Source organism: Prunus persica, chromosome G2, assembly GCF_000346465.2.
Source record: "Prunus persica cultivar Lovell chromosome G2, Prunus_persica_NCBIv2, whole genome shotgun sequence".
NCBI lineage: Eukaryota > Viridiplantae > Streptophyta > Magnoliopsida > Rosales > Rosaceae > Prunus > Prunus persica.
The window spans coordinates 20,487,586-20,504,351 of NC_034010.1; the positions used below are offsets into that span (position 1 = coordinate 20,487,586).

At 36.1% G+C, this 16,766-nt stretch overlaps 1 protein-coding gene and 1 pseudogene across 2 annotated transcripts in view; both read left to right on the top strand.

Moving 5' to 3' along the window:
* On the top strand, positions 4,402-11,782 carry LOC18787491 (annotated as a pseudogene). Its single transcript, XR_002270256.1, has 12 exons — positions 4,402-4,933; positions 5,026-5,156; positions 6,642-6,743; positions 6,856-6,906; positions 7,024-7,144; positions 7,255-7,376; positions 7,568-7,666; positions 8,777-8,857; positions 8,950-9,035; positions 9,868-10,093; positions 10,722-10,886; positions 11,016-11,782. The product of XR_002270256.1 is annotated as a synaptotagmin-5 (transcript).
* Positions 15,634-16,766, top strand: part of LOC18787555 (receptor-like serine/threonine-protein kinase At2g45590) — a 1,963-nt gene continuing 830 nt past the window's right edge. The window contains 4 exon segments of the mRNA XM_007220254.2: positions 15,634-16,566; positions 16,568-16,633; positions 16,635-16,658; positions 16,660-16,764. Coding sequence (XP_007220316.2) covers positions 16,150-16,566; positions 16,568-16,633; positions 16,635-16,658; positions 16,660-16,764 — 612 coding nt within the window. The 5' untranslated portion in view covers positions 15,634-16,149.

Genomic DNA, 16,766 nt, shown 5'->3' on the forward strand with positions numbered 1-16,766 from the left:
CATAAAATGGAAAAAAAGGCATTTGTTCCCAAACCTTATGATTAGGATCATATCTCTCGAAGGAGTGCCCTGTAACTGGTGAGAAGGTTGACGGACATGCAAGATAATAAACCTTGCTATACGCACACACAATAGTTTCTATTGAGTTAAAGGATGGGATAGGAGGAATAGATGAACATTTTGACCAACTCCTCGTGTCAACAATAAATCCACCACCTTGTCCAATGCAGTATAATTTGGAGTGGTTGAAAATCCGTGCAGCGTCAAGGCAAGAACCCTCGCGGAACTTGGCAACTTGTCTAACTATTGGGTTTTCATGAGCGACTTCTGCTCTGTGTTTGAATTTCACTTCATAGGCTGTACTAGTTCATTCTCTGTCCTCACAAGAAGACACGAATAAACATACAGATCTAACTTCCTCTTGATTTACCGTCATTGATGTTAGCTCCCAATCCTCGGGCAAGCTGAAAGAAGAGAGATGTATAAAACAAGTCAACATTTTTCAAAGATCTACCCTGCCTAGAGAGAATATATCTAGTAGATTTTTTTTTTCTTGGGTCAAAATATCTAGTAGAAACTAGTTATTATAATTTCAAGCAAATTATTCAAAATGCATGCAGGGAGAGAAACTAAACAAAAAAGAAAAACAACAAGACCAATGAGAATTCAGAACTGACCTTGGGTCAAAATCATCAGCCTCGTGGTCAGAATTGCAGTCCTCAAACACCGCGGAAGGTGGAAGCGGCGTCGTCGTTATGACTGGACCGGGGGTAGTAAGCGAATCTCCTGCGTTATTGATTTTGACCAATCCAACAGTTGGCTCAGAGTTTCCTGTATCTGCGAAAGCTTGCACAATATTTCATCAGCGGCTGCCACGGAAAATTGAGATATATCCCCCATGCTATTGGAATGCTTAAATGAATTTAGGGTTTGGGGAGGCAGAAGGGGTTTTGGGTATGATACCAGAGTTTCCAACTCGCAGAAAATGCAAAGTATTACATGGCTTGAGCAAACTAATTTCCAAGAGTTCAGACATAAGTTGGAGCCGTTTTTGCTTAAAATACATTACATGGCTCGCAGTAAACCATATGTACATTATAGGCAATATAGTGAGAAGATGGAAGATATCCAGAAGGTGGACACTATTTTCAGAACACGCTGGGTTGGTTTTTTTTTGTATGATTCATCTTATCAACTAGATTGGAAGTGGATGAGGCATGTCGTACATGAATCTTGATCATAGCTTAGAACATCAATTTGTAGAGATACTTTAATGCGTCTAATTGTTTTTTTTTTTTTAAGGGTCTTTTGACATGATTATATATATAAATTATTGAAATGCCCCTGTAACTCAATTTCAGTCTCAGTTTCTCCCTTGAAACTCTAAGGCCCTGTTTGGTGCATGGGAAATGAGACTTGGGGATGAGAAATCAATTGTTTTCCTATGTTTGCTAAGTCTAGGTATGGGAAATCATTCCCTGGCCCATGGAAAAGTAAGGGGGAAAGTGAAGTCATCCTCCCATCTTGGATTTTGTTTTCCCTCCTCATGGGAAAGTTTGAGAAAATGATCAAATATTAAATAAACATATTTCATAACCATGTTGTCCCCATTAACTATTTAGAATTACAATATATTATTAAATCCATTCTTTTTTTAATTTGATTTAATATGGGTATAATTGAAAATTTATACAAACTTTGTTTTCCATGCTTACTCAAAACAAACATTGGAAATGAAATAAAGTGATATTTCCCGATTACTTTCCCAGCATTACCAAACGTGGGAAATGAATCTTCCATTTCCCATCCTTTGGGAAATGACATGGGAAATTATTTCCCCTCAAATTCGTTCCGTGAACCAAAAGGGGCTAAGTGTCTCACTTTCCTCTATGAAACTCCATATAGTGTCTCACTTTGCCTGGATTCGATCTAGCCCTAATAGAAGTCGTCAAACTTGCACACGTGACGCTCATGTGCCATTTTTTTTGGGTTATTCTGTCCCTGTAGACGTTGAAGTTGCAAAAAGGTGGGACCCACACTAGATGTAAAGCATCAACCATATCTTCAATTATGGTAAAATCTTCGCACAAGTTGGGATATTTTGGGCGATTTCAAAATTTGAGTAAAGCAATAGAATCTTCAACAGTGAAGGTGTAAACTGAATTTGACAATGACAGAAGCGGGAGGACCGTCAGCTTTCACAGGTAAGTGAACCTTCAGATTCTTTATTTATTTATGGCATATTGTATTTGGATTTGAACTTTAAGGAATATTAAAAAGGGTGTTGTCTAAGTAGTGCTGAGTACATTGCTTTATTAAGTTAATTATTGATGATGCTTTTAATTTGACTTTATGGCTTTTTACTGCTGCAAATGATTGGTTGACATAGTAAATTCAGGTTTTATGCTCTGTTTTGTGTTGTAGATGTGGAATCAGATTGGACAAGTGAAGAAGAAGAACAAATTAGGAGTAAGAGCGATGAGGATTTGGACGAAGACCCAGATTTTGTAGACCTTGCCTATGCATAAAGTGAGGAGGATGTGAGATTGTTGAGGGATAATGATAATCAATTTCAGGGATATGTAGACCAGGGTGCAAGTGACAGAGACCCTAATGCAGGTGAAAAGGATGAGGAGTTAGATAATAACCCTGCCTCACCTAGGATGTGTACACTAGAGCACTCTCCTTTAGAGTATGAGGTTGTGACTGGAAACTGCTTGAGAAAGAGGAAGCTCCGTAACTTTAAAAACTTCATCCCATCCATTGATATGAAAAATCCTCAATTTGAGCTCGGTTTAAGATTTCATAGTCGTGAAATCTTTAAGGCAACTGTGAGGAGGCATTCTGTCCTAATTGGCAGAGAGCTTAAGTTTAAGGTGAATTTGTCCATAAGGTCTGAACTTGGCAGAGCTTCCCACAATGGCAATGCTTTCGTTGTCGACACTCCATCACAACTTCAATTCAATTGTTGAAGGAGGTCTTTAGGGTTCACAATTGTTTGCAATATGGGACCAATTTTTGTAGAGTTAATTAATACCCATAAATTCTTATATGGACAAATGAACAAAGAAAATTGGCACATGGGAGCCACGTGTGCAAGTTTGACGACTATTGTTAGGGCTGGATGGAATCTAGGCAAAGTGAGACACTATATGGAGTTTCATAGGAGAAAGTGAGACATTTAGAGTTTCGGAGGGGAAACTAAGACTGAAATTGAGTTACAGGGAATATTTCAATAATTTAGCCTAAAAATAAAGCTATATTGCTTGCAATCAAGATATAATATATTTTTTTCAAGTGGTTTAGAACAATGCTCTCTCCAAGAAAGGTTTTGCGTCCTAGCATAATACTTTTTTCAATGACAAAAATTTAGGGTGTAATTTTACAATAATGTAAAAAAATTTCAAACAAATTTATATTTAAACAAATTTATTTGAAATGAATCAACTTATGCCACACGTCCATCGATCCACCTCCAACCAGCCACATGCCAACGAATATATATATATATATATATTTTTTAAATATGAAGTGGGTATATGCACATTTGTTTCTATCTTTCTCATCATATGACGCTTTACTTGAAGCTCTCTAATTACATGCCATCACTATGACTCATGATGAGCAATGTTATGATTACGCTAGTACTTAAAAAGAAGGTCCTTTGTTGTTTTTATTTTACATTTCAAAATTGTTAGTTGTTGTCCACTAAAAAAGGTTATTATCCTCAACAGTGTATATAAATCCAAGGATTTGATCAACATATGTTCGTACTTTGCTTGTTTTTGCTTAAGACTATAGAACAAATGTCGGATGGACAGGGAACAATTGTAATCAATAAGACAATATGAATATCGTCTTTTGGATAATATCAATGCATAAAGTATCTTTTTTAGCTTTATCATTTGAAATGATTTATTTTTGCGCATATAAGAGTTTTTTTTCAGTTAAAATCTACAAAGAACGGTGATTTCTCACACACACATAACTATAATGTCATAGGAATTCGAATCTGAGACTCATTATCTGCAAGTCAATGTCTTTTTTTCACTGGGTTACCCGTTGACCTACACATAAATTAGGGTTTATTCAACCGTCTAATCAAGAGATATAATTTTATTTATTTATTTATTTATTTATATCTGTTTAATATAAGAGATAATGATAAACGAGGGTTCGAATACAAAATCTTAATTATACATTGTTTTTAACCACTTGAACTACAAACGGCTTGCATCTAATTTAATTTAATTCATTTATTTATTTATTAACGTTTATGACAAGGAAATCAAAACGCATCAAATGAACAAAAAAAGGAAGACGGTATAAAATGACAAAAGAAAAACCAGATAAAATGACCAAAAAAAGGAAGAAGAAGAAAGAGAACCAAAAGAAGACAAAAAATGAGAAGGGGTAAAAAGTGGAATATGACCTTTTATGAAACAGTTGCGTTTGCAGGAAGATAATTCGAGCGCTCAGCAACGGCCCCAAACGGCCAAGACGTGTAATTAAACAAGAAAAAGAAAAGAAAAGTCCAAATCCCAAAATAATAATAAAAAAACCGATAACGATAAATTGAAAGCAGAGAGAGGGTCGCTGTGCGCTGGCCTACAAAGGCTTTGAATGCTCGCTGGCTTTCGTTTTCAGTCTGCAAATCTTGTGGAGGCAAAGCCACAAACCACAACGCTAGCTAGCCAGAGTGATGAGCCCGAGAGAGCCACATTTAAAGCCACAAACAAACACACCCACCCACACTACTATGAGTGAGAGAGAATAGGAAAAAGGGAAAAATATAATTCGAATTTAATCGTTTAAATAAAGATCGCACAAGCTTCGGTTTCTTCGTTTCGTCTTTGCAACTCTTCGTCTTTTCTTCGTTTCTTTTTCTCTCCGATCCCTAATTCGCCCACCTTCTCCACCTCCAATTTATCTGGTAATGCTATTTTCTTTGTCGCGCGCGCTTTGATCGTTTCGAATTTTGTTGGATCATTTTTTGTTGAATTTTCCTTTTTGATTGGGTTTTAGGGAGATTGTGTTTGGAATCCAGGAACATGGGGTTGATTTCGGGGATTCTGATGGGGATGGTCTTCGGGATTGCATTGATGGCCGGGTGGCGTCACATGATGAGGTACCGAAGCACCAAGCGAGTCGCTAAGGTATGGTTATGATTTTTGCTTATTTTTTTTTTTTAACGGTTATTTTGTTTTCGTTTACGATTTGATTGCATTCATTCTTTGTTCTTGTTGTTACTTACGTTGGAGAATTGAATTGTTGTGTGAAAACTGGGAAAGTAATTTTCTTGTAACTTTGGTGGAAATGGCTGAAGTAGAGTTAATTTTTGGGTGGTATGGTTCTCTGGAGATTTGCATTGTCCACTTTTGCTCCGAAATTGTTGGGATATGGAAGTCAGATGCATAGGAAAAAGAACAACAATCTTTGACGAAATTTCTTTGGGATTGGTATATGATTTTGCAAATTAGTGGAATAAAAATGGTTGGACAACTGACTAGTGGTTGCAAAAGTTAAACAAGTATTAGACGGAGAAGTTCGTATTGGACTGAGAAACTGATTAAGATTGAACTGCTTTTCTGAGACTAACACTTTGCTTATCATTGTCTAAAGAACAACCACCACACAAAGTCGGGTAGGCATGTTCACTAGTTTTCCCTGCAAGTGGATAAGTTGAACGCATATGGTTGCTTGGAAGTGGAATTATTTCTGGGGAAGAATAGCATGTTGTCAGAGTACCAGTAGACAGATTTTTAAAAAAAATTTTATAAAGGAGTACCAGGAGGCAACTTAGCGTGGGGATTGAAAAAAAAAAATCATATATTTGGTAATGGAGTTTGATTTGTGGGTAACTGACTAATTCTGTGTTTAGTGAAAAATACTCAGTTGGACTGTCATCCTTGAGAGACGTAAGTTTTGTGGGGACTTCATACTGAACCTTTAACCTTTGACATCATCTTTCTTTCCTAGTCTTAAAGGGGTAGGGGTGGAGTTGGGATGGTTCAATTTTAGAATGTTATGAAGAAATTGAAATAGATCCTTCTATGCACACGTTCTTTGTAAGCCACTTATAAGCTTTGCACTTTTAACCTTCAATATGAAGATGCATTTGGAGACCAATAATTTATTTTTCTTATGTTTATGCGCATGTGTTGTGTACATAAAACTAATTGCTTGTTTAGTCCGATGCATAAGCTGATTAATAGGTTGCTCATTTTTCAGTAATAAACCTGATATAAAATCTTTTTATACTGCTATTTTCATGAAATGGGCCATTAGTAGTTGGAACTAGAGTCATCTTATTATGCTTACCTGGTCACACGATCATATTTCTCTTCTTTTTATTCTCACATTCATCATAAATCTGGATTGACTTCTTAATTTTTTCAAAATTATTATATTCATATTTGGTTATGGCAATTTTGGCACTGTACCCCACATGGATTCACTTACTAAAGTTGTTCATTGTTTTTTTTTTTTTTCCTGCATTGGCAATAGTAGTATAGGTCTTGTAGTTGTAATACTTGAAATGTTTTATACGAAACTTTAGACTATTTGGATGTGTTTCAGTCTTTCCTTATGAACTATTTTACCTTGCCTTAATATTTACTTCTTTTTTTTACCATTTGCAGGCAGTTGACATAAAACTCCTTGGATCACTAAACAGAGACGATTTGAAGAAAATATGCGGGGACAATTTTCCTGAATGGATATCTTTCCCCGTCTTTGAACAGGTTTTCTTTTTGTAATTTATATTAAGTTACTGTTCTTAATAATTATTCAGTTTTCCAATAGTACACCTTCAGTTATCATTTATAATTGCATTACTTTGGTTCACTCTTTCAGGTGAAATGGTTGAATAAGCAACTGACCAAATTGTGGCCATATGTTGCAGATGTAAGATTTTATTTGCTTTACATATACACGTGCATAAGATTAACAGTAAATTAATGCATTTGCACGAAATTTTTTTTTTAAACACTAACCTTGCGGCTGTTGCATGTATTTATTCAGGCTGCAGAAATGGTGATAAAAGATTCTGTTGAGCCACTATTGGAAGAATACCGACCGACCGGAATTACTTCATTGAAGTTCAGCAAACTGTCTCTTGGTACTGTGGCACCCAAAATTGAAGGTATGTAGTTATATGGTGATTACGCATAATATGGAAATCCGCTTATTTTCCAATCTTTCTAAATGAGCATTATGAATATCTTCCAAGTCTTGTGTGATTAACTTGTACAGGTATTCGTGTTCAAAGCCTCAAGAAAGGTCAAATTACAATGGACATTGATTTTCGTTGGGGTGGTGATCCAAACATCGTATTAGGTGTTGAAGCTGCACTCGTTGCCTCAATTCCCATTCAGGTTTGATTTATCAACAATTTGGATGACATACTTCTGAAGAAACTTTTCTTTGGTTTTGGACTGTGTCCCCTTCTTTTTTTTTTTTTTTTTTTTTTTTTCTAACAATCAATCTTTGTTTTCCCCCTTTTTTTGCAATATCAAATCTTAGCATAAGTTTTAGTTTTATGAGTTTTGTGTTATATCTTCTACAGCTGAAGGATCTTCAAGTTTTTACTGTTGTTCGTGTAATTTTCCAACTTGCTGAAGAGATCCCTTGTGTATCTGCAGTTGTTGTTGCTCTACTTGCAGAGGTAAATTAATGATTATTTTGTGAAGTCCATACATTTCTCGAAGTGGTTAAAAGCGAACCTCATTGATGTTAGCTTGATATAAATTGTTGGCCCATTCCATAAAAACTTAACTTTTGGGGTCTTGTTGCTGGACAAAGACTTATTTTATTTCTTTCTTTTCCATGATTGATTTCTTTTTTCCTCTTCATTTTTCTATGTATGGCGTGTGTACAGTAGCACCAAGTTGGTGCTTTTCCAGTAAAGTCTTTATCCATAAAAAATGATGGCTCCAACATCATCTAGAGATATTTATTGAAAGTATCAGACGTTGGATGGAGAGTTTCTCTATAAAGTTATATTTTTGTTTTTCTTTGGTTTATTTTCTGATGCCTTGTTCACTGAAATGTGATTTTCTTGGAGTTTAGTCATTCCGCCTCAAAGCACATGTGTGGATGCAACATTGTTAATAGATGTCACGCTGGATGGAAATTCTATATTGAAACCTTTTTATTAATTTGGTTAACAACTTTTTTACGACTCAGAAAAAGCTTTTTCACATTGACCCTTTAGTTGTAAAGCAAATCAGTTCGCACAAGTTTTGGTTAAGAGACCATTCTGATCAATTTTTTATTTATTTTATTTTCTGTTCATTTGAACTCCATCTTATACTAATGTACTGATCTGAGCCATCCATCCAAGCATAATTTGTAATTACCAATTTGGTTAATCTGTGTTGTCTTAAGTCCATTCATCATCTTATAATATGGTTGATTACAAATATTGAACGGTGATACAAGTTTATGAAGGATCGTTATGTTGGTGAATGTATGCCCCTTATCTAAAACAATTCATTTATGAGAGACAGCAAGCTACTGTTATCTCAGTATCTTTCTTTTTTCAATACCAACACTCCCGTGTTGGATCAAATGAAAAGCCAGTTAAGAAGAATGTGGAGTGAGAAGTGGGCTCATAGTTCATACTCTAGCATCATTTTTTTTTTGCTGATCTTAGTTTAGCCTCAAGTTATCATATCTTGGAGAGAGACTGGAATGTTTTATAATTATGTAATGAACATATTTACACTTTTCCAATTCTTTTGTAAATTGACCAATTCTTGTTACATCCAATCAGCCGAAGCCTAGAATTGATTATACTCTGAAGGCTGTTGGCGGAAGCTTGACAGCCCTCCCTGGAATTTCAGATATGATTGATGTAAGTTTCATGATTTTTATTAGAAGTTACTATCTTTTGGAGTTGTTTGTACGTTTCTAGACTCATTATGCTGTTCACAACGCATTTGCTAGGATACTGTGGAATCGATTGTCACAGACATGCTCCAGTGGCCACATAGAATTGTTGTTCCAATTGGTGGTGTGCCTGTTGACACAAGGTAATTTTGAATTGTTTTTGTTGTTGTGCTCTTCTTCTTAGTATACTCGTTGGTATAACCTGATATTATCGTATCTCAGAAAATTCATAAAATCTAGTTCAATACTGATGGGGGGATTTTCCCCTTTCACCTATTGATTGCAAGATAGAATGCATGAGATTGTTCAGTAGCTCTTTTAGTTATACAAGAGTGTTAGGAATTACCACTGCTCTGAAAACCGGACTTGGCTGGTCGAGTAAACTGGGTTAAACTAGAAATTGGCTGGGTTGCCAAGAACCAATCAATTTATTTGTGAGTCGATTGACCCAATCAAGAACTTCACCAATTCAATTAGAGTTTACCTTTACATTAAAAAACTTTTGGTTATGGTCACATAGGTCTTAACCCAGGCTTTATTTGTTCTCTAATTTATTATGCACATTTCTCTCTCTCTCTCTCTCTCTAATATAATGGAAACAGTGAAAAAAAGTAATAATTTGTTTTTGAGAAACCTAAATATTTAATATTTGGAGACAAAGTACAATTAACATTGCAGAAACAAATTTTTTTTTATCCAAAATTGCTTACTCAGCAATAAAAGTATTTATCTAACACGATAAATGTTTATAATTATATTTGATCATTTATTTTAATGCTAAAAAGATAATAAACGTATAGATATACATATTTGTATGTTTACTGCATCATCACAGTTCAACCATTGTTGAACCTCTGACCCTTAAGCTTTCCCCTCTGGTTGATTGCCAATCCGGTTTTAGAATATTTTGGTAATCACTTTTATTTTTTACTTTAAGGGTTGTATCTATGACACTTCTTTTTTCGGGTTATGCAGCGAATTGGAGCTTAAACCTCAAGGAAAGCTCACCTTGACTGTAGTGAGAGCAAATGACTTAAAGAACATGGAAATGATTGGAAAATCCGACCCTTATGTTGTTGTCTACATTCGTCCATTATTCAAGGTTAAGACTAAGGTCATTGATAACAATCTGAATCCTGTTTGGGATCAAACGTTCGAGTTGATTGCAGAAGACAAGGAGACTCAATCACTTATTCTTGAGGTTATACCACTATCACTCAGCCTTTCTTTATCGCTCGGGCCTTGATTTTTTTGCTGCTTTATTATTTCTGAACATGGTAATTGGCTTGTATCTATATCTTCTTGGATCTAGCATGTTTATAATGAATCTTTATCTTCTTGGTGGTATTTTATGCAGCTAACTTTTGTCGAAGAGTGCAATACTAGGTTGTATGAAATTTGTCCCAATTTCACTTTATAAATCATGAAAGTGTGCTTTAGCAAACCAAAAAAAAAAAAATCATGATAGTGTATTTAAGAAAACCAACATGTGTTGGCTCTCATAATTGGAGGTGTACTTTGTGTATATATACTTATCTATTTTCATATGCATGGAATTGAATACTCCTTGCTGATTTTAATAGTGCACGTGCTTAACAGATCCACATATGAAATTCTTGAGTACGTGCATACTTGAAAGCATAAAAGTTCTGAATCATTAATCCCCACAATGGACTGCAGGCCAATTTTTGAAACCAAGATCCCTAATCAGAACTTTTCATTTTATTTAGGACTCTGGTATTATGGATATGTTATGAGTAAACTCAAATAAATCTTTTCTTAGCGTGGAAATGAAAACACAGACTAATGTTCATCAAATTTTCGAACAGGTTTTTGATAAGGACATCGGGCAAGACAAGCGATTGGGAGTGACAAAATTACCTTTGATTGACCTGGAAGCAGAAACTGTGAAAGAGATTGAACTGAGATTGCAGCCATCACTTAACATGCTAAAAATAAAAGAAAAGAAGGATAGAGGAACTATTACTATCAAGGTAAGGGTTCAATACATGAACCTTTCAGATGCGCTTCAATTACATTAAACCTAACTTGCCTTTCATTTGTTGTTCTTTTTCTAACTTGCCTCTAAAGATTTTTTGAAGTATATTGGGTCATATTTTCAGGTCTTTTACCATGAATTTAACAAGGAAGAGCAGTTGATTTCTTTAGAGGAAGAGAAGAGGATCTTAGAAGAAGAAAGCAACTGAAAGAAGCAGAGTTATAGGCAGCACATGGATGCACTTGATGTGCAGCTTCAGTGGTTGGATCTGGTGTTGGATTGGTGGGTACTGGCCTTGGTGCTGGGGCTGGGCTCGTGGGAAGTGGCGTTACCGCTGGAGCTGGGCTTGTGGGAAGTGGCGTTACTGCCGGAGCTGGGCTTGTGGGGACTGGCGTTAATTCTGGGGTTGGAATGGTCGGGAGTGGCTTCGGAGCTGTTGGTAGTGGCCTTAGCAAAGCCGGGAAGTTCATGGGTAGGACCATCACCGGGCAATCGAGTCATTCAAGGAGAAGAAGTGGGTCTACAACTCCAGTGGGTAGTGTCCAAGAAAATGGTGGTGCAAAGCCACGGTAATGTGCCTGCATTTGCTTTGCTGATGATATGCTAAATCGTGTGAATTGAGTCAATTGACCTTGTGAATTGTAGGCTTTAATGAATAGATATACTCGCCTTGCTTCTATTTCAACACTCTTCTTAAATTCTTTTCTTTGTTCTAATTTTGAAAATGATAATAGGTATTGGTTTATTTCCACCTCTTTCCTCTGTGTATCATCCCCATCCTGTATTCTTGTTTGTCTTTCTACCTTACTGGAACTTGTAATAAAATCTTGAATATTTGTACAAATTTATCATTTGGCTTTTTGAGCAATTTAGGGCCAGCTAGGGTGAGCCTAGGTTGGTGTTCTTGAGTTAAAAGAGAACAAATTATTAGGGCTTGCCTTGTTTGCTGCTGTCATAAAATAATGCAAACATTTTGGCACTTTGATGTACTGTGCCTCTCACATGATACTCACAGGACAAGAAGGGCCAAAAGTAATAATAGGTCAAATGCTGCATTAATTAATTATTTATTTATGTTTTTAACCACCTAGGCATAAATTCACATGGACATTATTGGCAGACTGGCTGGCAGTACAGAGAGTACAGGTCATCTAGTCCATGACTTGCATTAAGTGAACGGCAGTGTACAGTCCCATACATATATATATATATATATATATATATATATATATATATACCAGGTGACAAACAAGGTTAGCTCTTTATTTGTACTGCACCTTCTTTAATCTGCTGCTCTAGCCTCGTGACCTTGTTGTACAGTCCTACTCTCAAGCCCCCGTGAATTTTTTTAATTTTAACCAGATATGCCCAATAAGCTTTTACCTGTTAACTTACCAAAATTAGGAATAGTTCTTGGGTGAGGCTGCCTCAAACATATACCTTTCTGTGTACGTCAATGATGTGGTCTTATGTTACCTTCGAAAGCATAAACATAAACTCGTGTGCCTAGAGTTACGACATCTCCTATACAAGAACAATGGGTAATTCAAAAACATGACTTACGAACTCTAGTGTAAGAATAACTACTCTTAATTACTTAGGGCTCGTTTGGTACACCGTATTAGACTCTGGATAGGAGTAAATAGTCTATGTCAGGTGTTTGGTGTCAACTTGTATTATTTAATTACCCGACTATTTTATACGGGTTGGGCTTTTAATACTCTCCTTACCTGACTAACTAATACAACACACACACCCCGGTTTAGATAATACATGCTTAATTATACGGCTAGGAAAAAAGAATACGCGTTCTACGAAAAAAATCAGACGCTCTTTTCATCTTCTTCTCCCTAGGATTGTTCTCTACTATCTTCTCCACAGATTATTTTCTTCACTCTTCTCCAGGTATCCATCTCTCACTCTCTCTCTTTTTCATACTCTCTCCAATATGCTTTATATATTTCAAATTTTTAGTGGAAATTAGGTTATGAATTTTTTTTTTGGCATTTTTTTTAATCGAATGTTTTCTTTGTATGTGATATAGTGATTCGACGTTGTGGGAATATTTAGATTGTTGGTATTAAACAGAGTATCGCCAGTTTTCGTCCAAAAACAAACAACTGTGCTAATGTTGGTAGTTTAGTTGAATACATACATATCTGATGACTAGGAGAGCAAAATTACAAAATTAAAATTGTATGAACCTGAATTCTAGGAACCATTTTTTTTTTCTTTGTCAATTGCTATTAGAAAAGCAAAGATGGGCTTGTCTATTAATAACCAAATTAAGGCACTATGGCTAATTTTGGAGAAAACAAGTGATGAAAAAACATTCCTGACAATGGATGGTGCTATGAGAAAAGCATTTGTTCTTCTCTTACTTGGGGCGAGGGAATTGTGATTCACTCTTTGATGTAGTTTGGTTTATGAACAACTTTCTCTTTTGCTCTTATCACCTTAATATGTGATCACTTTGAATTATACATTATTTGGTACTGTTTTTATTAACGTATGCAAGTATGTTGGAATTTTTATGAGATACTACAATTATGATAATGGGTTATATGAAAAAAAATCTTGGCAAAAACAATTGAAAAACAAATCTTGTCATATGAATCTTACCAAAAAAAAATTTGTGTCATTTGAATCTCAATTTCCATTAAAATTATCAAAGATTTTTTAAATTTTTTTTATTTATAAATAGTTTGATATGATGTTATCCGAAACATCACCAAATACAGTATAACTTAGTCAGATTATTTATCCGGAACAGCACCAAACGCCTTATAATATTATAGATAAATAGTCAGTACTCTCCGGAACAGATTAATACTATCCGACAGAAATTAGTCAGTACAATTCGACGTACCAAACGAGCCCTTAATGATAATTACTCAGCAACACGAGACTATTTAGAAACTTTCCGGCTTAGTAAAACATTAAAAAACAAAAAGGTTAAATACAATATTAGAAAAAAGTAATAATAAGTAAAAGAGGAGGAAGCTTGGCGATGAAAACACGTGACACGTGGTACATATCTTGAAAAATCCTGAAGAGAATATATTCACGTTGAACTGTGAAATAAAAATATCACAAGTTCCTTGATTTTTTATTTATTCTTATTTTTATTTTTTTGGTCAAAGAGATGCTAAGTTCCTTGTTATAATAAAAAGCCAACAATTAGTCCTATATCTAAATTCTAAAATATAATAAAAATCTCAAAAGACCCCCACAAATTTAATAATTAGTTTATAATAATATTGTTTTGTTTGAGATCATCATCACCACCCCACAAACGGCGTCGTCGGAACCACAGTGGTCTGGGAAATATCACTCTGTCTTTCTCTCACGGGGGTCAGGGCCCCCCCGGCAAGCGTGGGTTCGACTTTTCTCAGAAAATATAAAATAATGAATAATCTGACCGTATAAAATAATGTGTGGGGCTCACTCGATCTCAGTCTCTCGCTCGTCAGTCACTGCATCAACTTTTTGCTTTGTTTTTTTCCTTTTGACCTCTTCCTCTAACGTAAGCTGCAAAGTCTACGGTCAGATTCCCTTTACCAAGTTGCGAAAGTCAAAATCATAATTACTAAATTACCCCTGGATATTTCCCAGATTTTTTTTAGAAAATACAATCGATATTCTAAACTACAAGAGAGAGTGATTTCTCACACACTATCAAAATGTTATAGAAATTTGTATATAAGACTATAACAAGTCAATGTCTTTTACCATTGATCAGACCCGTTGGCCCATATTTTTAAATAGCGTAACGTTGATATTTTGTTAACGTAGAGACAAAGAACTTGAACGAAAAAAAGAAAGCCCTAGTATTTACAAAGAAAAACCAGTCATTCACAACCCTTGTTTTTTTTGGCATTCCTCATGTGAGGGCATTATTAGGGAAGGAGAACCAAAAAAAACTTGTTTGGTCTAATAGCATTGAATATCGATTTTGTTTGAGAATAGTTTCATATGCGCGACGGGTCATTATCTACTAATGTATTTGAGTGTAGTGGGTCTTACACATGTTTAGCCACTTACGAAAACTCCAATATCCTTTGACTAATTTTGTATGCTTTTGTTCGAAGTAATCAACCAATAAAATATTTAGGTTAACCTTTTTCTACTCTTTAAGTTACTTGTTCTAGACTTTGAAGATTGTAACTTGTGTTTGAAACTTTGAACATCAACGACTAACAACGCTTACAAAATTAGAGTTTCAAGGTTTTTTTTTTTTTTTGGGGTCAAATTCAAAGGACCAAAAAGGGCCTATCACAAAGGGCAGCAATTAAGCAGATGCAGCTCGCAGACCTTTTGCAAGAGAAAGTCTAAGCCTATATTCACAGGACCACATGAGATCGCACACAAACAACAACAACAGACATACACTCTACTCTATACTTGAATATAAAAATAAAAAATTTCCAATACATTTTTTTTTCTTCTTTGTTTGACTATTTTTTACTTTGGTCTCCTTCATTTCGATTTTCACGATTTAATCTTGTAATTTTGTTTAACCCATAATCAATTCCAGAAAATGTAGAATTGTTAAAAGAAAAATATATATAGACAAATTGATTATGTTTTGGGTTGAATGCAACGATTTTAAAGACGTATTAAATTTACATATTATCGTATCGAATAGTTACATATAACCGTATCGAATTTTGTATATTAATATGAAAAAATTTACAATTTGAATTTGATTACAAGACAAATTGAAATATAAAACTAAATTTACCAAAATCAAAATGACAGAACCCAATTTAATAAGTGAGTAAAATTAGGGTGAAAAAAATATGTAACTCAACCCATAAAATTTGCCGACCTCTCAAACTCAGAAAACAACAAAACGAAGCTAAAAAAAGCACACTGCCCCCAACCACGCGCTTCCCCCAGCGCGTTAGATCCGTATTCCCCCTAGTGGACCCCCCAACCCACGTGGCTGACCAAAGGTAGCGCGTAAGATAACAGTAACAACCAGAAAACTACCTATCCTCCAGACTATCACAGTCATCCCTCGGACAGCTGTAAACGAAAAATGACCACCCAATAGAAAACAAGCCCGTGGAAAAGTATCAAGCTTATTGGACCGTCGGCGTATATAATCACAGCCATTTCAGTTCTTAATTTCTCTTACCTTCCATTTTCAGTGGACTATCCATACTTGAAGCCTACTCTCGAACAAACTCCACACTCAAAATGACTGGTTTAACTAACTAAAACGCCCCTCCGTTTCCCTCTTATTTACAACCATGCCATCCCGACCTCCACCATCTTCCCCACCCATCCACCACGTCCACCACCGCCACCTCCTCCTCCCTCTCCTGACCGTAACCATAACCCTAGCCTTTATCTCCCTACTCTCCTTCCTCATCTTCCTCTACCGCAAGCTCTCCTACAACCGCACGACGCCGTTCGACCACCACCATAGCAGCGCCACTGCCACACCCACCACCACTCCCACCACCCCCACCACCGCCACCAACACCAAGAAGAATAACAACAACCGGTTCTCTTACTCTGCTATCCGGCGAGCCACCGGTTCGTTCTCGGCGTCGAACCGGCTCGGCCATGGCGGGTTTGGGTCGGTCTACAAAGCCACACTCCCCTCCGGCCAATCCCTAGCCGTGAAGCTCATGGACTCCACTGGCTCTCTGCAAGGCGAACGGGGAGTTCCACAATGAACTCTCCATAGCTTTGAACCTCACCAATCCTCACATACTCTCTCTCCACGGCTTTCTCCACCGACAGACGCGGACGGGAAGCTCTTGTTGGTGTACGAGCTCATGCCGAATAGGAGCCTGCAGGAGGCTCTATTGGATCGCAGTGTCCGGAGCTGCCTGGTTTGGAAGAAGAGGTTCAGTGTTGT